This window comes from Gopherus evgoodei, chromosome 2 (assembly GCF_007399415.2).
Source record: "Gopherus evgoodei ecotype Sinaloan lineage chromosome 2, rGopEvg1_v1.p, whole genome shotgun sequence".
NCBI classification, from domain to species: Eukaryota; Metazoa; Chordata; order Testudines; family Testudinidae; genus Gopherus; species Gopherus evgoodei.
The window spans coordinates 294,364,511-294,387,412 of NC_044323.1; the positions used below are offsets into that span (position 1 = coordinate 294,364,511).

At 44.0% G+C, this 22,902-nt stretch overlaps 1 protein-coding gene across 3 annotated transcripts in view; it reads right to left on the bottom strand.

Moving 5' to 3' along the window:
* Positions 1–22,902, bottom strand: part of ZC3H3 (zinc finger CCCH-type containing 3) — a 351,980-nt gene that overhangs the window by 327,485 nt on the left and 1,593 nt on the right. For all 3 annotated transcript variants that reach the window (XM_030553922.1, XM_030553923.1, XM_030553924.1), the window contains exons 2-3: positions 20,051–21,488; positions 16,534–16,727 (exon numbers count right to left, since the gene is read on the bottom strand). In XM_030553922.1, the coding sequence (XP_030409782.1) occupies positions 16,534–16,727; positions 20,051–21,488 (1,632 nt within the window). The remainder of the gene's footprint in view (positions 1–16,533; positions 16,728–20,050; positions 21,489–22,902) is intronic.

Consider the following 22,902-nt stretch of genomic DNA (forward strand, 5'->3'; position numbering starts at 1 on the left):
ATTCCATGCTGCTCTCCAAATTAAAGGAACACAGTGAAGTAAAAGATGATTCTCCCAGACACAGCTGAAGAGACACCTTTCACAGCACAGGTTTGGGTGTAGCAAACACAAGGACCTGCAATCTAGCTGGAGGAAACCCATTAATAACCCTTTTAAACAAAATGATCTCCTCAACACCCATATTTGCTACATTTTCCCACGTGTCACCCATAAGCTGCTAAATAAAAACTAGTTTAATATGTAGGTTGGATTGTCATTCACTATGGGTAGGTAAGTTACCTTAGCTGTTGAGTTCAGGAGATTTGGATGAGGTCACTACCAAAATGAGCTTGATTATCTCAGCCTTGTCCCTCTGAGGATATTTCTCTCCATCTGCTAACCCCTTAATGCTTTGCCATAACTGATCCTCTATGCTCAGTGGCCAGGACTAGAAGAGCAGGAGGTGCTGCAGGTCAGAACCAAGCAGCACTTGTAGAGCTGCATGGGAAGAACCAGTCCTGGGGAAATTTAACTGGTCTGACTCTTGAGTAATAGACTTAACTCGAATTTCGCAGAACAAACCCATCACCACAGATCACTGTCTGTAAAGAATGAAATTCTGCAATGCTCCTGCTAATTGTGTGGGGATAAAACTACGCAATAAAGTTACCATTGTAAATATACATAAATTAGATTAGATGAGATAGATAGATCTTCTGTTAGTCTATAAGATGTCACAGGACTCTTTGCTGCTTTTACAGATCCAGACTAACACGGCTCCCCCCTCTGAAAATAGATAAAATAGATTCTCAATCAGATGCTTCTTCTCCAAGGCATAAATATTTGTCTTAACCATGCAGATTTGGGATCATAACCATTTGGTGCCCAAGGAAGGGAAGAGATGAACCATTCTGAAGTAAGGTACATATGCTGGCTGTAAAGTACAATGGGAAGAGATAGGTGTAAATTACACACACACACCACCTAAGCAGACAGTAAGTACAGCAACAGCCGAACAAGCAACATCCAAACAACCAACTCAGTTCAGCCCGTTGCTCCTTGACATAAAACCTGCTAAGAGGATAGGTGTACACTATGTTGAAGCGATGGGCTACTTTTTTTATATGCTGAGTTTGCATGAAGTTATCAATCATGGCAAAAGACAGGCACATTATTATTTAAAAACTCACTCACAATGCTACCTAAGCAGCATTCCCAAGGGGGATTTTCTCACAGCTTTTAAACATTACACCTCCAAGTGGCTGTGGCCATGTGTGAACGAACCCAGGCAATGAGGAATCCTGCCTAGGAGGGGCCATTATAAAGGAGAAAGAGACACAGAAGAGCCTCTCACTGGAATCTCTGTAATATTCTGTAATCCCCACAGGCAAGAGAGGCAGACTGCACTGCTGCTGAACAATGCAGTTTTGAATTCAATTAAAGTGATTATTTGTTGTGCCAAATAAATACATCCTGCAGCATTTTACACCTTCGGGCTCATTATTTTCTAACTGTTTCCTCCTGTTTATGCACTTCCAAATTAAATTGCTGATAATATGCGCCAAAATAAAAAATGAGCACACCTTGTCTGAAGAAAATTGATTCTCCTTTTTCCTGCACCGGGAGATTGCCAGGTTTTATATACTCTGTTCCTGGCGATCATTAGTAATTCAATTTTCTTTTTATTAGCCCCCTTATCTGCTGAGCAATATAGTGGCAAAGCTGACCTCTTTCACACGGGTAAATGTTTAAAATCTTTTCCCTGATTAATTTTGCCAGTTAAGGAAAAGAGGAGAAATGGCCTGGCTCTTAGCCATCACAATGAATAAAGCTTAATGTTGATTGTGATGGAATTTCTAATGCCAAGGAAATTGATTGAAGGCAGCAATTACGCTGCAATAGTAACTGAAGGGAAATGGGATAGTTTTCCCCTGGCCATAGCCTTTTGGTTATTTAAAACAATCCAATTTGCAAGGATAATTATATATTAGTGTTTTATCTGCCACTTGAAATGAACATGGGAGTTTTGATACTGGCCCAGCATTAGCAGGTTATTGCTGCAAATTACTGGATATCTGCTTTCTTTCACATAAAGAGGAAATTAGGCAATCAATTACCAGAAAAAGGTGGACTACAGAGAATACAAGGGGCAAGACTGCCCTCTGCAGGTCAGGGGGGGAGACATCACGTGAGCCTTTGCCAAAAAAGAGGCAGCGCTACCTTGCTTTCCAGCAAGTCCTGTAATTTATAATCCTGTTTTGATGTGTATACACAACACACACACTCTATATGTGAGTCTGCCAGGAAGTGTTGAGAGTCATGGATGATACACGCACGGGAGTCCGTTTTGACATTTACATGGCTGCCACTTCTCCAGCAGAAAAGAAATGTTAATTTGACAAGATTAATTCTATTTGTTAATAGAGACTAAACCACAGAAACAAGATGACTGTGCAATTGCACTGCATGCCTGAGCAGAGCTGAACATCACTGGGAAAGGAGCATTACACAAAGGTAGCAGAGCTGCAGCGACCAACGAAAGCAGCAGCATTGATTTTACAGGGGTGAGAAAAGGTTCACAACTCGAACCACTTGACTGTTTTTACCCTCCTTTCATTAAAGGACAGAGCTCATGAAGGACATGATCCTGCAAGGTGCTGAGCACCCTCAAATGCCACGGATGCAAAGTAGAGTTGGGATTGCTCAGCACCTTGCAGGACAGTGCCCGTAATTAAGACTACCTGGTATAGTGGGGATGTATTATTGCGTCTCTGTTGGTCAGATGTTACCAAAAAGTTTTGTTTAAAAAAAATAATAATAATAAAGAAGACTGTCTGAAAACAGCATAGTTATAAAACTACAATCCGCACCATCTTGTCCTCTTCAGAATAAACAGTTTTCCAATTTGCTGAAGACCAAACATGCCTTAACTACACCAGTCAGAATACAGCTTGTCAACAGCACTCCAAGGGGCTGCAGGTATCAGACTGCACCAACCTACCATTTGCTACTTTATTATTTTAACTGTTTGTTGTAAAAAGTCACTGCAATGGAACACTGACGCAGGATAAACAGCTGCAACTGAGACAGTAATAGCTATAAAGCGTCCTAAAGGGCAGAACATTTACTTTTAAAAAACAGTGTGGGAGTCCCCTGCCCATCATGCTGACCGGTATTGCTTCACTGTTTCCTTGTGCTCTCCTCTGTCTGTGTCCGTTGTCTGTTGTCTCATGCTTAGATTGTAAACTCTTTGGGGCAAGGGCAGTCATTTTGTTCGATATTTATAAGGCTTTTAGCACAATGGAGTTCTGGTCCATGACCAGAGCTCCTAGGCAATATGTTAATACAAATAATTATTATGATTTTCTCTCTGTGGTGTCTACATGCAATGAGTTTAGCTCAGATGACAAAAGCTGCTTTTTTTCAATTTACGACTGGTGGAAACGCCACACAGGATCCAGAAATCAAGTTGGGCTTCCTCTCCTTTGTACAAAAATTCTGCACTTGAAACAAAGCTGAGAGTTTGCTTAGGGATTCACATGCCAGAACTGAATCAAGATCATTCTCCCATAGTTATTCACAGACAAATAATGTCGGGAATTTATAGAGCAAATTAAAAGTTCATTTCAAATCAAGGCAAACCATATACACACAATTTTAAAAACATGTATTAAAAAATACAGAAGTGACAGTATTAACAATATATTTGCACTTGTACAGCCCTTTCCATCTATAGAAAACAGCAGTAGAGTTAAAACAGATATGCTGCCAATCAAGGACCAACACAAGACCCAGTGAACACAGTAGGAGTCTTTTCATTAACTTCATCAAGCTTCCAGTCAGGTCAAAAGCAAGCATTTACAGGTCCCGCAAAAGCTTGTAATTAGGGGCATGCCAATTATCTACAGTCTCTTTTTTCACCCCCACCCTCAAATAAATAAATAAATAATCCTAGGAAATTAAATGTAAAAAACCACACTAACATTAATGGAACAAGTGCAAGACTGAGCACTGAAGGGTCAAAAAAAAAATCCAGAAAATTAAGACTGCTCTAGAAACATTAATTCTGCCACACTTCATAAATGCAATAGTCTCTCTTCCTATTTCCCTTGGTAGGTATGTTTTATCCTTTCTTATGAACACAATCCAATGGCTGAACATTGAAACTAGACACATTTAGACTAAATATAAGGCATACGTTTTTAACAGTGATTAATTAACCATTGGAACAATTTACCAAGGGTTGAGAAGAATTCTCCATCACTGGCAATTTTAAAATCAAGACTGGCTGTTTTTCTAAAAGATCTGCTCTAGGAATTAGTTTGGGGAAGTTCTATGGCCTGTGCCATAGAGTTCAGAGTAAATGATCACAGTGGTCTTTTCTGGCCTTGGAATCTATGAAAACACATTGCCACAGGGATGAGTGTGGTATCATAAAAATCACAACAAACAGGCCATAAACTATACCGCAGAGGCATCATGCCTGTATTAACCTTGTCAAAGCAACTTAAATTTTGGAAATTTTCTTAATTACTGCGCACTTGTTAAAATGTTCCATTCCGACTAATATATTTCAGTTAATTTATAACAGACGTGGAATTTATGCTAAAGACTATTTTGGATAATCTAATGGCCAGACGCTATCATTCTGTGACAATGTTCCATTTTCTCCCCTGCATCGTCATTAGCTCGTAAATTGAAAATGCTGGATGCAAGGCAATTACTACTTTGTCCCACAGAAGCATCATTATTATTTTTATTACTATAGTGCCTAGGAGCCCTAATCATGCACCAGGACCCCATTGCGCTAGGCACTGTACCAACGTCCGACTGAGTCAATGCTTAGAGGAAACACCAATCCAGGACCAAATTTTAACCTCTGCATCCCACAAACCATCACACAACCTCTCAAATGAGATTTCTGCATATATAGAACTCTGTAAGAGTCTACTGTGCCCATGCGTCCAATTGCAGCCCTCTCCCTGCAACACGAGACTGGGTGTTAACGACGCTCCATAGAGCATTGCTGTTAAGGGACCAGATCCACCTCCCAGTAAGCACAAAAGACTTCTGACAAATTCAATGAGAGCTGGATCATGCCCTAGACAAGACACATGATACTAATATTAACGCAAAGGGACATTTACATTTCAATTTTGTAATCCTACAATTTTATCAGTTGCTGAAGGAATCAGGTATCAGGGTTTCATTGTGGACTTTCCAGATGCTATAAAATGGGCTGAGTTTCCCCTCTAACATGTGTGCCCCTGCTCACCCACACTCACTACCTGCTCTCAGTGGCAGGTGACTAGGCAGAATTAGTTCCCCTATTCCTAGACCTGTGCATGACAGATGTTCTGGTTGAATTGGGGTCCCTTTGGATGTGATCAGTAGTGGTCCCATTTAGGAGATGGAAAATTAGGGAGTCAAATGGGGATAACAGCTATGTAACTTGTTTGGGAATGGAGTGACTGGATAGATTTAATTGAGGAACTTGCATCTGGGAGGTGGGAGAGGATAATGGTTGCTTCATGACCAAGTCATAGGATCTGCTACTCAAGCCCCAAGAGGAGGCACCCAATCTTCCCTGTGTAACAGAGCTGGCAGGAGAATTCCATGGGCCTAATTCTGACACTGCTCTGTCCATCAGGGTCTCTGTGAATCTGAGAAAGAAGGGGGGACAGGCCATGCTTCCAGCCTCTGAACCCAAGTGAATGAACCACATCCCCCCCCGAAAGATATGCATCTGAGCTTGTGCTCCTAATGGGAGTTTAGAAATCCTGGTGGTATATGGACAACACCATTCTCCCCAGAATTCCTGACCAAGCTGTCAGACCCAGCCCAAGACATATTGTTGTTCCACAAAATTTCAACACCCTTGCAGTCCATGTCTCCGGTGCTTGACACATGATCTCATGATTTCCATGAAAATCATGCAAGCATCCTACGAGGTTTCTGGCTCAACTCACAAGTGTACAAGCTTTGGAACTGAGCTTCAGGTTGGAGCCCAAACAGTCTCCCTGCCTGGCCTTCAATCAGGGTTTCATACTGCAGTTCAGAGCTGTGTAGTCAGCCTCATGAGAAAGGAATTGCCTAATGTCACTACATAGTAATCCCACTTGGGTGGTCCAGGATCATCACAGACAGCTCCACAGAAAACCAAGCCTGGTTCTGCCTACCAAAAGAGTCATCAACACCCAGTGGCCTGAGAGTATTGGGATGAAAGTGTAATTATTTAGCAGTTCTCACCCAATAATCTCTTAGAACGTCATAAAACTCTGCATGACAAGTATCATCCCTATGTCACCAATGCACAAGAGAGGTGAAATAACTTGCCCAAAGTCACTAAGTCTATGGCACAGTCAGGTATAAAACCCAGAAGTCCTCACTCCCAGTCTCCTGTTGTGTAACCGTCAGACCACAGAAAAACTAGAAGATACCAACAATTATACATTTAATTTTTAATATATATTCTGGAAATATAATTTGGGCAATATCTGCACCTGAGCTCTTCTAGTCAAGTTAGAGACTGTTTTGATAGTAGAGTAGTACCGTATTTTCTTTACTCTCATTTCAGGATATGGGATTGTGCCCTGGCCGTACACAAACCCAGTCAGACACAACACAGCCTTTATTGCTGGAACAGCATGGCATCCACTGTCCCACTAGGGCAACACTAATGGTGCTATCTGCATTAGAAGTCCACATTAGTGCTTGTTCATCTAATGCTAATTACCAGTATTAGAAACCAAAAAAAGCTTAACAAAAAGTCTGATGTCTAACACCTGCAACTACCGCAACTCAGGCTGTTATCTCAGAAACTAATCAATCAGACTTGGTACTTGATGGGAGATCTTCCTACTCCAGCCCAATAAAGAATTCAAGAACAGCCATATAGGGTCAGAACAATGGACCATCTAGCTCCGTATCCTGTCTTCCAGCATTGGCCAGTGCCACGTGCTCCAGAGTAAATGAACAGAACAGGCCAATTTCAGGCAATCCATCCTCTGTCATTCAGTCCCAGGTTGTTGGAGCATGGGCTTGTGCCCCTGACCATCCTGGCTAATAGTCACTCATGGACCTATTCTCCATGATCTTTTTGGATCCAGTTATACTTATAAAGGTAATTCTATAGCGCTGAAGGAAGTGCTAGTGTAGATGTATTTTTTATGATTCATTTTTTGTTGATTTTTTAAGTACAAAAAGGTGAACACTTACAGCTTGTATACGTTTCTGAACACTGCACGCTTCACAGGGTCTCCAACAGAATTAGGCAATTATGCAGTTCTACAACTCAAAGCAGCACGACTAGCCAATACAAAACCAGACACTCTGAGGGGGGACCTGATGATAAACTTCAAATATGTTATAGGCTGTTGAAAAGAGGACTGGGATCAATTGTTCTCCATGTACACTGAAGATTGGACAAGTAGTAATGGGTTTAATCTGCAGCACAGAAGATTTAGCTTAGATATTAGGAAAAAAACTAAAACAGTAGTTAAGCTCTGAAATATGCTTCCAAGGGAGGCTGTAGAATTCCCATCACCATCCAGCCTGTTTTTACAAAACTCCAAACACTTGCCATAGATGGTTGCGGTTCATTTGGTCCTGCTACAGTGCTGGGAGCTGGACTTGATCACTTCTTGAGGTCCCTTCCAGCCCTACATTCTATAATTAAATTTCTATGATACATAGACAGAACACATTACATTCATTTCCAAGATATCCCAGCAGAGGACTAGGGGGTAGTGTGTCACTGGAGACATCAATTTTCAGATGAGACATGAAACCAGAGCCCTAACTGCTTGTGACCATTAAAGATCTCATGCCACTTTTAATAAGAATAGGGGTGTTAATCCTAGGGTCCTAGCCAAATTCCAATTAAGGTGACTACATTCTACCAATATTTAACTTGAAATTTCACCTGACTACAGGATTCTTCCTCACTTCTTGTGCTACACAGGTAGGTTCAGTTACTGCATATTGCTGAACAGCTGCTTGTGACGTATGATATAAACTGGGACCATATAGAACATGGGTTGCAACCAACGTCCTGTAGTGGCACCAAATCTTATGTAAAGGGGGTCATATAAGGTGTCTAAGACTAGGTTATGGGTTACTGGTTATCATTATGCTGTCTGTATGTCTGTATCATTTTGTAGTTGAAGTATTGGCTCTATACTGTCTGTATTTCAAATTGGCGCTGCATTCTGGGAAACACCCCAGACAAGTTGGTGTTAGCTCTGCTTAGCCTGCTTGATTGCCCATTAAGGATCATCAGCTACACAACTGACCCATTGAGAGGAGGCAGATATGCCTGTAACTCAGGCCTGGTCCACACTACACAGTTAAATCGATTTAAACAGCGATAAATCGATTTAACGCTGTACCCGTCCACACTACAAGGCACTTTAAATCGATTTTAAGGGCTCTTAAAATCGATTTCTGTACTCCTCCCCAATGAGAGGAGTAACCCTAAAATCAATATTACTATATCGATTTAGGGTCAGCGTGGACGGAAATTGAAGTTATTGGTCTCATTCTTTTATTGTGGCTACCCAGAGTGCACCGCTCCGGAAATCGATGGTAGCCTAGGACCATGGACGCACACCACCGAATTAATGTGCACTAGTGTCGACGCATAAAATCGATTTTATATCGGTTTTATAAAATCGGTTTTAGTAATTTCGATTTTATGCTGTAGTGTAGACGTAGCATCAGCAAAGTATGCAGGGACTTGCCCATGTGACTCTAAACTCCATTTTGCTGTAATTTTCCACAGTAAGAACAAAGAAGTGTTCTTACACCTGGAAGTGCCTATATAAGGCTGATGCCTCATCTCCATCTTGTCTTCAGTCCTGCTTCTTACCTCTGGAGGGACTTTGCTACAAACTGAAGCTCTACACAAAGGACTGATGACCCATCCCAGCGGGGGATGTTCTCCAGAGACTTGATTTGAACCTGCAGTTTACTCCATCTCTGCTACAAGCCTGAACTAAGAACTTTGCCATTACTGTATGTAATTAATTCCATTTAACCAATGCTAGCTCTCATCTCTACCTTTTTCCCTTTATGAATAAACCTTTAGATTTTAGATTCTAAAGGATTGGCAACAGCGTGATTTGTGGGTAAGATCTGATGTGTATATTGACCTGGGTCTGGGGCTTGGTCCTTTGGGATTGAGAAACCCTTTTTCTTTTACTGGGGTGTTGGTTTTCATAACCATTCATCCCCAGGACGGGTGGCACTGGTGGTGATATTGGGAGACTGGAGTGTCTAAGGAAATTGCTTGTGTGACTTGTGGTTAGCCAGTGGGGTGAAACTGAAGTCATTTTTGTCTGGCTGGTTTGGTTTGCCTTAAGAGGTGGAAAAACCCCAGCCTAGGGCTGTGACTGCCCTGTTTAAGCAATTGGTCCTGAACTGGCACTCTCAGGTGGGTCCCGCCAGAACCGCATCGTCACCCTGCTGCATTCCACTTTAGAGGTGGCTATGGTGATTAGAGAGACTGTAAAGTGACTGGGGATCCTTCAGGATGAAAGATGCAGCACTTCCCAGGTTAGACACTGGCATGCTGCTAATATCTTATGCTGGATACATTAGTTGGGAAAGCTGGCCTGTAGGTGTGAGGGAGAAGAGAGGACAAGGATCCTTCTACAGAATATATTGCTATGCTGACTGTCTGGAGAATATTTCCAGGGAGTAAGATACACAGTCAAACTCTCCTAGAACTATCCTTTGCAGTAAAAGATGCTCCCGAGAAGATATACTAGTCTGAAATGAACAAGATCTTCCTAATGAGAACTGCGGAAATGCCTCCCAAGGGAAATGATGGAAGTTATAAGATAGATTTCAAGGCCAGAAGGGAGCACTGTGATCATCTAGTCTGGCCTGTCACGTGGGACATTTAAACCAAGACTGGGAAAAACATTAGAAAACGTACTTGCAGGGAGCAACCCTGCACTTGCTCCAGGGTAACATGACCCAATGAGTCTTTTCGGTCTCTAAAATGAATGGATTCTATTACCTGTTAGCAACCCTTTTTCAAGGACAGATGTTAAGAACAACAATTTTTCTTCTTCCTCCTTGTAACAATCTTATGTACTTGAAAAAAATGTTCCCTATCCGTCTTCTTTTTTCCAGACTAAACAAACCCAGTATTTTCAATTTTCCCTCATAGGTCATGCTTTCTAGACCTTTAATCATTTCTGTTGCTCTTCTCTGGACTTTCTCCAATTTGTCCACATCCTTCCTGAAATGTGGCACCCAGAACTGGACACAATGCTCCAGTTGAGACTTAATCAATGCAGAGTAGAGCAGAAGAATTACTTTTTGTGTCTTATTTACAACACTCCTGCTAATACAGTCCAGAATGATGTTTGCTTTTTTTTGCAACAATGTTACACTGTTGATTCATATTTAGCTTATGGTCCACTATGATCCTCAGATCCCTTTCCACAGTACTCCTTCCTAGGCAGTCATTGCCCATTTTGTATGTGTATCTTCCTAAATGGAGTACTTTGCATTTGTCCCTATTGAATTTCATCCTATTTACTTCAGACCATTTCTCCAGTTTATCTAGATCATTTTGAATGTTAATCCTATCCTCCAAAGCACTTGCAACCCCTCTCAGCTTGGTATCACTTGCAAACTCTATAAGTGTACTCTTCATACCATTATCTAAATCACTGATGAAGATATTGAACAGAACTGTAACCAGAACTGACCCCTGTGGGACCCCACTCATCATGCCCTTCCAGTATGACACTGAACCACTGATAACTACCCTCTGGGAACAGTTTTCCAACCAGTTTTGCACCCACCATATAGTAGCTCCATCTAGGTTGCATTTCCCTAGTTTGTTTATGAAAAGGTTAGGTGAGACACTATCAAAAGCTTTACTAAAGTCAAGATATATCACATTTACTGCTTCCCCCATCCACAAGGCTTGTTACCCTGTCAAAGAAAGTTATCAGGTTGGTTTGACACTATTTGTTCTTGACAAATCTGTTACTTATCACCTTATTATCTTCTAGATGTCTGCAAACTGACTGCTTAATTATTTGCTCCATTATCTCTCTGGGTACAGAAGTTACACTGACTGGTCTGTAATTCCCCAAGATTGTCCTTATTTCCCTTTTTACAGATGGGCACTATATTCGCCTTTTTCCAGTCATCTGGAATGTCTCACATCTTCCATGACTTTTCAAAGATAATAGCTAATGGCTCAAATATCTCCTCAGTGAGCTCCTTGAATATTCTAGGATGCATTTCACCAGGCCCTGGTGACTTGAAGACATCTAACTTGTCTTAAGTAATTTTTAACTTGCTCTATTCCTATTTTAGCATCTGATCCTACCTCATTTTCACTGGCATTCACTATGTTAGACATTCAAACACTACCAACCTTCTTCGTGAAAACCGAAACAAAGAAGTCATTAAGCACCTCTGCCATTTCCACATTTTCTGTTGTTATTCCCTCCACTTTCCCTCCATTGAATAATGGGCCTGCCCTCTCCTTGGTCGTCCTCTTGCTTCTAATGTATTTGCAGAATGTTTTCCTGTCACCTTTTCTCTCTCTAGCTAGTTTGATCTCGTTTTGTCCCTACATACTTGTGTTATTTGTGTATATTCAGCCTTTGTAATTTGACCTAGTTTCCACTTTTTGTAGGACTCTTGTTTGATTTTTAGATAATTGAAGATCTCCTGGTTAAGCCCTCCCCCAAGCCAAGAGGTAGTCTCAGTTTTGCAGAGAGTGGATCCAATCCAGGGAGTTCTCTGAATTGCTACAATGTGGAAAGTTCAAACCCCACAGGACCCTTATAGGTTAATTTTCTGAACAGCCCCCACACTTTTCCTCACTCTAGATCAGGACTCGACAACCTTTCAGAAATCATGTGCCGAGTCTTCATTTATTCACTCTAATTTAAGGTTTCACGTGCCAGTCATACATTTTAATATTTTTAGAAGGTCTCTTTCTCTAAGTCTATAATATATAACTAAACTATTGTTGTATGTAAAGTAAATAAGGTTTTTAAAATGTTTAAGAAGCTTCATTTAAAATTAAATTAAAATGCAGAGTCCCCCAGACCAGTGGCCAGGACCCAGGCAGTGTGAGTGCCACTGAAAATCAGCTCGCTTGCTGCCTTCAGCACCCATGCCATAGGTTGCCTACCTCTGCTCTAGATGGATCAGAGTCACCACCACCACCAAATGTGCCTCCACTGTGCACATATACAAAAGCCTGCATGGTTTAGGATGAAGAATTGTTTCTTGATGACACTTATCTATGTTCTGGACCCTGGGACTTCAATATGTATGTATTTCCAAAATATATGGATCTTTGGTGGTTGCTGTACAGGTCCCCAGGAGACATTAGGGCAGTGGGAGGGTTTAGTCCATTTGGTCTTTATATTCTGAATTTACACAAGGTTTCACTTCTAACTACGAAATCCTTATATGGGCTTTGACTGACAGCTTTTGGAATAAATTGTGGTATATTTGCCCGAATATAATTTATGCTAAACAGCCTATCAGGAGCATCTACTGAAAATGAAGTTCTGCCCTGAAAAGTGACACTAAAAACAGGGAGATGTGCTACAAAGAAGGGCTCCACAGCTACCCTCCATAGCTGGCAGACATGAGCAAAACTGATACACACAATCAGCCCCATTTTGCCATGCTAATGAGAAGACAGTGCCACAGTGCTGGTCTATCTGAAGGGCAAATGCTACATGCAGGGACAATCCCGGGGGGAGTGTTGGAAGAAAGACAGTCAGAAATAACAGGGCCATCATGAATGATTTGACAAGCCAAAGAACGTAAGATTTACATGGGGGGACCAATACCACTAGCTAGAACCAGGTACCATCTTTGTAGGTGATGTGCAAGCTTCAAGAGTGGAGTCACAGACCTCTCCAAAGCAGAAAATGCCAATATGGACACCTCTTGTGGTACTTCTGCAACATGGACAAGGAACTACTATGTCCTGAGAGATCCCTACACTCATTTTCATTTGCAGCTCAGCCACTGCAGAATGTGAAGCCAAGTTTCCAGAAACGAAGGGCTTAATAAAACTTCATGTCCAGCAGTTAGAACAAAAGAACTAGGAGCCAGGAGAGTGAGGTTCTAGTCCCAGTTCTGCCACTGACTCAGCTCAATGAACCCACGTCCCTTCTTGGTGGCTCAGTTTTCTCACGTACTCGCCTCCTAAGTGCTTTGAGACCCGTGGATAAAGAGCACTCAGAGTGCAAAGAATTACTACAGACCGAACTTGCTGCGCTCCTCAAAGCTTCTATAGCAGAGCAACTTCTTCCAGCCCCTCAGCAGATGCATGAGAATGTTCTTTTTAAACAAGGTGAATTGTAAAGAATTCTTAAATCTGTGACATCGAGAAAATCACACTAGTGAAAGTGCCAGATCAACAACTCAGGAGACTTAATGCTGTATATACCCCTAGAGCAGGTACAGAACAAGCAAGCTGCCTCCCTGTCTGAGGCTGCCATGCAGACCCCACTACTTGAACTAAGCAGCTGTCATTATATTGCTCTTTCCAGCTACCAGCTTTAGCATTAATTTTTTCCTAGATCCTTGCTGCTTTGTGCTCGACAGCTTGAGGGGATATCTGTACGTACAGCACTGCAGCTGTACCGATGTGGCTGTGCCGCTGCAGCACATCTGGTGAAGACGCCCTATACCGGCAGGAGAGAGCTCTCCCATTGGCATAAAAAAAACAACCCCACCTCTGCAAACGGCAGAAACGGTGTGGGTGGGAAAAGCTCTCCTGCCAACATAGCACCGTGCACACGAGCGCGTATGTCAGTGTAACTTACATCACTCGGAGGGGTGGAATATTCACACCCGAGTGACATACATTTTGCCAACACAGGTTGTAGCGAAGACATAGCCTTAGTCTCCTCTTAGCCTTCACCAAATACTTGTGCCCTCACAGAAACACTCTCACTGACATGCAGTGAAGCCCTGGCCACTCTCCTCATCTCTCTTCCCTTCTCCCTCGGGAGATGATCTCTGAAGAGGCCTTGTAGCTGAACTGTCTTTGGTCAGTTGATTTCCCAGGTTCAATGTGAGCTGAGAGAGACCTTTGGTTCTATTTGCAGTGTCCATGTACCATGACATTCTTTTCTACCCAAGCCTTTCATGCAGGGCCTTTCAGTGGTGCCCTATCTCCGCAACCTAAAAGCCTCTCCAGGTGCAACAGAATTTAGAGAGAGAATTGGGAGAAACTGAGCCTCGACTCCACTGCACAGTGACTGGTTTGGTTTCCAGGGGTCTGACAATCACAAATGCTCAGATGGTCAAAACATGCATTCATACACCTAAATGCACATCTCATCTCTCTTCACCTTCCTCTCCCACACACTGTGTTGTGCCTTTTATCATGTTGGCTCACTACCTCTGGAACCTCTTCCCACTATACCTGGCACACTCTTCCTGACCACGTCTGCAAAGCAACCTCTCCCCACATCTCCGAATTCCTCCATATAAAGACACCCACTTTCCATAGAAAATCACTCTTCCCTGCTCCTCACCCACAACCCCTGATGCTCTCTCTCGCCTGAAGTGTTGCCCTGTTTACTGTCTTTTGTTTGTCCAAGAACAGTAGCATCTGTCACACAAAGGACAAGTTAGACATGCGGCTGCTCTTCTGCACATGCAGTGACTGCAATTGTGCATATTCAGCCTAGTAATTCCACATGCAAATTAGGCAACTGCACATGCATTTTCCAGAAAAATTTAGGCCTAAGCCATTTTGAGACCAATTCCTGTAGCCAGAGCATAGAACAGTCCCTTCCAACTCAAATAAGCAGCGGCATCAGCAACAGCAGAGCAATAGCCACGCTGCTGTACCCCAATTGGTTAAGTGCACACACTCCCCACTACCCTATCTCCTCCCATCCACACTTGTTGAAAGCAAGAGTCTTCAAAGCCTGCCCCTCTCTAGTAGTTTCCATGTGAGGCTCTCAAGCGCTTTATAAACAATACTCACACTACCACCCTCCCCACCCCTGTGGCAGATATTAAACCAATTTTACAGAGGAGAAAATTGAAAGAAATGATAAACAATCTGTTCCATGTTCATACAATTAGGTGTAGCCCTCAGACTTCCGGCAAGTTGCCAGTGCAGCAATGGGCTGGGTTATTTGAAAGCTCCTGCTCTGCAAGGAGGGTTATGGAGACAGCTTCCTGTCAACCCAGACCACAAAGAGAATCATATAAACACAAGTTAATGGGCCAGAAATGACAGAGAGCCTGCCACACTAACTGCCAAACCTCACCATACACAGCAGGTGATCAAACCAGAGACACACCAACTTACAAAACATTGAGATGTGCACAACGTTCATGTGCATGAGGTCAAATCCTCTAGCAGTGAGATCTAGAGTAAAAGATGCATTACAGATAAATGCTGTTCTACCTAGGGGGCAGTACTCCATTCTACAAACAAACATTAATTCTTTTAATAACCCTTTGAGAAAGTTTAAATTAACCTATTAATTTCAACCAACTCACACATACATGCTTTACCCCTGGCAGAGATGCAGCTGTAATGCTCACAGTTCCTAACCATGATGCAGTTATCAGGTAGATTTTTCCTTGCTGAGATGAGCATCTCATGAGACACACACCATTTTTTCCCTAGTGGAAAAACAGCGATTATACAATCTTACAGCTGCACCTTACAAACAATGCTTCTGCCACCTCCTCCTTTGAGTCCTTCTTCAAACACACTCTCTCTGTGAAGCCTGTAGACTCTAGCTCACTCAAAGATACAATTGGCTTAACCTTTAAACTACCTCAATACTGACCAACAATATTTGAACTCTGCTGACTACTCAGCGAGTTCTCTGTGTTCTGAGTGTCTGTTTAGATTGCAAGATCTTCCATGGAACAGTCCTTGCCCTTTCCTGATCTAGAGAGTGACAAGGTGATGGTGGTAAAGGAAAAAGAAGGACACAACCGAAATTAACAGACATTGACCAGTCACCATTGCGGTTCTGTTCACACCAATAAGGTTTCTTAACCATGGGGAGTGGGGGCCCATCAACAGTTCATATACGTTCAGAGACAGGGAATTGACCCTACACATGCAGAAGATGACCCTGTGCTATGCACAGATCTATACACAGTGAAAGTTACTTTATGTCACCAGCCACAACAGTACTGAAAACAATCATTGCCCAGTAAAAGCTGGTCTTTAACCGACGGTATAGCCAACCCATCCTAGGAGCAAGGGGGCGCTTTAGAGTAGCTATCAATTAGAGGTGGTCCTGAGGGGAGGTTTCACGGTGCACGTGGGGGCAAGATGGGGGAACGCAAGGCTCTAGAGAAGTGGGACCTGGTGAGAAAGCTCTGAGATGGAGTGAAGGCCCCATCCTATGCTGTCTTCTCTTCTCAACACTGACTCTACAACAGTGATCAGCAGGTTTACTTCACTGAGGAATGAGCAGCTCATTTCCTACTTCCAAAAACCTACTCCTAAAACTGTCCCTCCTCATGCAGTATTCCAGCTCTATCATCACACATCCAAGCTCTCACCTTCTTTGGCTGGGATGTGCATTCTAGAGGCTGGCAGTCGGCATAGCCTGTGCTTGGTGATCTGCACCAGCTCCTTGGGCAGGGCTCTCTTCAGTGGTGCAGGTCTTCCCCGCAGGGAGTTTCTTTTCCTGAGAGAGTAGTGGCTTTTCAGGGGCATCATGGGAAAGGAGTTGTTCTTCTTATCTGTTGGGGAACTGCAAAGAATGCAACACAGGGAGTTTTAAAAGGGACCACAAAGGTATCAAACACAACTCCCTGCCTTCAACTATCTGTTCTCTCCTTTCTCCACTAACACAGGGAGACAGTAGCACAGCTGGGTTTAGACTCCCGGTCTGATACCTTATCCTTTGAACTACAGTGCTTCTCTAGTAAGAGCAATGGAAATATGCTGATGGGTAATGCCAGGTGAAAGGGCAAATTTGACCAATTGCTGGAAAGCATGAAGAGAGACAGCACTCTTTGACAACTCAATTCACATCTAGGTATCCCCCATCACTCCCAGTCTCTCCCCTACTATAGCTGTTGGAGGAGGAGGATGTTCTTAAGAGGGCTGAGAAGATCAGGCCAAGCCAGGCAAAAGCAATAAGCAAGCAGACCCCAAACTCTCCTCACCTCACCCCACGGACCCCATCTTCTCAGCACCACTCATGTGGAGACATCGCCAAAGCACGGTGGGGAGATTAGTAAAAGATGGACAAAAAGATCAGCTTGGACATGGGAGTAAGGGCCAGATGCCCCCAAATTCTAACCTAAGCTCTGTCACTGGCTTATTGCGTGGCCCTGGACAAATCAGTGAAACCAAAATTTTCAAGTTCATTCTGTGTATCTCTAGTTTATTGATGCAGCTCAGTGGTTTGAGCATTATCCTGCTAAACCCATAGTTGTGAGCTCAGTCCTTGAGGGGGTCACTTAGGGATCTGGGGGAAAATCAGTACTTGGCCGTGCTAGTGAAGGATGACTGGATGGACTCGATGACCTTTCAGGGTCCCTTCCAGTTCTATGAGATCGGTATATCTCCATATATATATTTTTTAAACTCAGCAATACAGAGCACACCCTTCCCATGACAATGCCTGCACAGTGCTTTCATAGCTCACTAGCTTAAGAAGTGAGACACAGCTTGGTCCTGATCTCAAATCTGTTGCCATTAGACCAGTGCTTCTCAAAGATGGGCCACCACTTGTTCACAGAAAGCCCCTGGCGCGCCGGGCCAGTTTGTTTACCTGCGGCGTCTGGAGGTTCAGCCGACTGAGGCTCCCACTGGCCGCAGTTCATCACTCCAGGCCATGGAGGCTGCGGGAAGCAGCGGCCAGCACATCCCTCGGCCCGCGCCACTTCCCGCAGCCCCCATTGGCCTGGAGCGGCGAACCATGGTCAGTGGGAGCCGCAATCGGCCAAACTTGCGGAGGCGGCAGGTAAACAAACCAGCCCAGCCCGCCAGGGGCTTTCCCTGAACAAGCGGTGGCCTGACTTTGAGAAGCACTGCATTAGACCATCAGTCCAACTTGTGCCACTTCCCTGAATGTGTGACTTAGCCCACATGCTTTTTCCCTTCACATCTGTTTATTTCCACTCCTATTGTACATTACACTTAACAGATGTGCCCACAGCAGAAATTTCATTGCATATGAATTGTGCTGGATAGTTCTGCTGCTCCTGCACATTGTACTCTACTAGAGGCATCCAGGAAAACTGCACGACCACCAAGGGGACATGGATCCTTGTCAACTTCAAATCTATGGGAAATTATAAAAGCACCTCCAAAAATTCTTGAAGAGAGAGACAAGGCACGCCCAGGCCCAAGGGATGGTATCATGCTAGACATGCCATGGGATAACAATCCCACGGTACTTTTTGTATAAATAGACTTTTGTCCTGGATATCCCTTCACCCCACTGTAATGTGGAGTGTTGTACACAGATGAGCTGCTGCCTACTTCTTCAGATCCATCTGCATATAAAACGTGTAAAACACTCTGGGGTGAGAGGCATGATAAAACAATTAACTGAAATCATTCCTTCTCCCCTCCTCATCCCCTACATCTAACAAATTCATAGCCTGAAACTGAAACCTCTTTCCTTACTAAAACAACTAGGAGTCCCTGTGGCACCTTAGAGACTAAAATTTATGTGGGCATGAGCTTTCGTGGGCTAGAACCCACTTCATCAGATGCATGGAGTGGAAAATACAGGCAGGTATAAATACACCACATGAAAAGATGGGAGTTGCCTTGCCAAGTGGGGGGTCAGTGCTAACAAGGCTAGTTCAGTTAGGGTGGATGTGGCCCATTCTCAACCACTGACACGAAGGTGTGAGTACAAAAAAATCATCCTCTGTTGATACTCACACCTTCGTGTCAATGGCTGGGAATGGGCCACATCCACCCTGACTGAATTGGCCTCATTAGCACTGACCCCCAACTTAGTAAGGTACCTCTGGATATGGAAATTGTATGGCAGGCCATGAATGCTCATGAAATTGGGGTTGGGGTGCGGGAGGGGGTGAGGGCTTCAGGTGCGGATGCAGGCTCTGGGGTGGGGCTGGGGATGAGGGGTTGGGGGTGCAGGAGGGTGCTGGCTGGGACAAAGGGGTTTGGAGGGCAGGGGGTTGGAGCGCAGGAAGGGGTCGGGGTGCAAGTTCCAGGCGTCACTTACCTCAAGAAGCTCCCAGAAGCAGCAGCATGTCTCCCCTCCGGCTCCTATGCGGAGGCATGGCCAGGCAGCTCTGCGTGCTGCCCCGTCTGCAGGCACCACCCCTGTAGCTCCCATTGACTGTGGTTCCTAGCCAATAGGAGCTGTGGGGGCGGTGCTTGGGGTAGGGGCAGCGTGTGGAGCCCCCAGCTGAGCCTACGCATAGAAGCCAGAGGGGGGGACAGGCTGCTGCTTCCAGGAGCCGCGCAGAGCGGGGCAAGACCTGGACCCCACTCCCCAGGAGGAGCTCAAGGGCCAGATTAAAAGGTCTGAAGGCCAGGATGTGGCCGCCCAGGCCGTAGTTTGCCCGCCCCTGGACTAACATGGCTACCTCTCTGAAACCTGTTTCCTTACTGACTTCTTTTCCCCCACTGAATACTGGCTTATTATTGTAGGTCTCTAATAAGAGCTGTTGGCAATATATATTTGGAGGAGGATACAGTTGGGGAAAAAGGAAAGGAAATAGCAGTTGTTTGTGGGAAATAAAGCAGCTGAAGTTTAAGGACTCTCACCTCTCAAAAACAGCATATTTCACGCTGATCTGAAAGTCCCGTGTTTGGAAAGGAAGCAGCAAGCATTTCTTTATAGTGCGATAGCACCTAGCAATCCCAATCATGGATCAGGACCTCACTGGGCTACACACTGTACACAGAACACAAAGAGGGTCCCTGTTCCAAAGAGCTTACAATGTAAATAACTGAGTATTTGCTTCCATTGAAGTCAATGGCAAGACTCCTAGGGACTTCAATGAAAGTAGGAACTGGCCCCAGGAGAAGTGCAAAGAAGGTTAGTACCAGCTACAGAACTTTAGACAACTAGTAACTTACCAGCAACTCCCCTTTCTCCTGATGATTTTGGTCTGGCTCTTCACTTTATAAGTGGAAAGTGCAGCATCGTTGAAAGATGACTTCAACCCATCATGACCAATGGATGTGTTGCTTAGAGTCTGAAGGCCAAAGTTGGCTCTGCAAGCCTGGGAGACTCCAGCCTCCTTTCGTCCCTCAGACTGCCACCTGAACACTGACTTGGAAGTTGAAGAAGGTGGCTGTAGGCTGGATGCTTTCCATTTGTATTTACTAGGAGAGGCATCCAGCTTCAAATGCACTCCGGATTTCTTCTGCTTTGCTCCTAAGTCTCCCTTTGGCAGTGGTTTAGCAGTTCTCTCTGCTCCCACAGAAAGCTTCCTAGTGCTTTCAGAAGCTCTAGGGCTGGTCCATCTCTTTACAGCACGGGGGCATTTACTAGGATTTGCTATCCAGGTATAGTTGGTTTTCCTGAACTTAGAAGCTTTACTGGAGACTGGCGTCGAGGCAGGTCTTTGGAAATTGGACAGCTTGTGTGGTATTGCAAACTGGTTCTTCACTGGGTTTATCCCAACCTCTGAAGTCACAGCCTGAATTGAGTTTGTGCATGCCTCAGATTTTCCAAGGGTCTTTGTCTCCTTCAAAGTATCTCTTCCTGCCGTGACTTGCTCTGAACTACAGTGAGCTGGAACCTGTGCTACTGGCTTCTTCCAGGCTACCAGCCAGCCTGATTCTCGATCAGACAGAGCTGAAGGCTGTTGAGCCTTGGATTTTAATGCTATGGCACTTTCACTGATAACGTCACGTAACTCAGTAGCACTTTTAGCTAGTTTCACAGTCCGAAGTTTGCCCAGTTCCTTCATACATGCTGGGCTTACGTCATCTCTGCCTCCAGCACCAGCAGGTTGGTGCAATGAACTCTGGGAGACAGAGAGAGACGATTCTTTGTCCTCTTTTTGAGCAACACTTTGAAAGCTAGAACTTTCATGGACCTTTTCACTTCCTTTTGGAGCAGCTATGGCTGCTTTCATCCCAGAGGAACCCTGCTGGGATCCCAACTCACTAACATTTCTATTGTCCAAGGCTGAGCTAGTCTTCTGTGGCAGTTTGACTCCTACGACTATATCACCTGTTGCTAAGCCCACTTGCCTTTCCGAGCCGGTTCCCTGTGGTCCCGGAGGCTGGCTATTCCTTTGGCTCACAAAAGCCTGAAGTGCGTTAGCAGATGCACTGCTTCCAGGATGATGTGTTCGTGCAGGCGCTCTGTTTACAAGGGAGTATTTTTTCCTCCAGGAGTTACCTTGATGTGATTGGAAATCCCTCGGAGTTTGCTGAGAATATCTTGCAGAGAATGCTCCCTGACTGTTGAAGGCAGTCTGCCTGGGATTTCTCCACCCTGGAGTCCTGGAGGGCGGGGGAACTGGTGCATTTCCATGGATGTTTTTATGGTCATTTATGAGACCTGAAGAAAGCAAAACCACCCCTGTTAGTTGCATCTTCCAGAACAGTCTTGCAACAGCAAGTTATGCAAACTGATTTCAGTGCAATGTGATGACAAACACCTGTTCTACATGGGCTCTCATGCTCAGTAGGTTTCCGACATCATCACTAATGCTGGAAGAAAAGCTGAGCTATGTAATGATTACAGATTTCTTATTGTGGATCTTTACACAGCAATCAAATACTGTATCATCCCACCTTCTGGCCATGTTTAGTTCCTCTTACATGCACCAGTCTAGAATCAACTACTCTGATCATTGCTCCGGTAGATCACTCATGGTGAGGGTGGCGGAAGGAGGGGGGACAGACAAGAAGGGGAGAAAACTTACTGCTTATTTCTTTTATAGGTATCTTTTTAGCTTTCACCATTGCATCTCTGAGCCCCTTTATAGCGGAGATTGCCTAGCAACTCTAATCTGATCCTGCTCATATACAGCACAACATAGTCCCCTATAGAGGTGCTTATAATTTGGTCTAGGAAAGGAAGGGTAGACTTATTATTAAAGCAAGAGACTAAGAGTCAGGAGGCTTGAGATCTAATCCCATCTCCACCACTGATTAACAGTGCATGTGAGTCACTTGGGCAAATCACTTCATGTCTCTGTGCTTTAATTTCCCTATTAACAATAATATGGATGAATATGATTCCAGGGGTGGAGGTATTGCGAGACTTGTAAAATATCAATATTTATAAAAAGAACAGGAGTACTTGTGGCACCTTAGAGACTAACAAATTTATTTGAGCAAAAGCTTTCATGGGCTACAGCCCACTTCTTCGGATGCAAGCACTTTGGGATCTTCAGATGAAAGGGGTTAACAAAGGACTATATCTGAGCCCCGTGTTATTACGAGGGATTTCTGTGTGCTTTGACAAAGAAAACACCTTTTTCCTGCTGTCAAAAACTAGACCATATAGCTGCAGAAAGGCAATATAAGCTGACCTGCCAGCTAAACTCCCTGCCCACAAACTGCTCCATTGATGTTGAAATGTACTTCAAAATCCAGAAGCAACAAGACACACATCAAAACACAAATAAAATCTCATGACTTTTGCTGATGCTCTTCATTCCACCTCGCAGAACCACACTTAGTCTGTATTACATTTAATAAAATTATGAGATCCTCAGAGCAAGGACCAAGTCATCTTACTTGTGTGTACAGCTCCATGCATACCTGTGGTGGTGCAAAATTAGTCATATGAGATCAGATGTATCTGGTTGTGTTCAACTCAGACAGTGTTGGTCTGTCTACACTGCAAAGAAAAATGTGTGTTGCAGCATCTCAGAGCCTGGGACTAAACACAACACTGTATATGTTCAGGCCTGGGCTGGAACCCAGGTCCTGAGACTCACCCCTCTCACTGGGTTTCAGAGCCA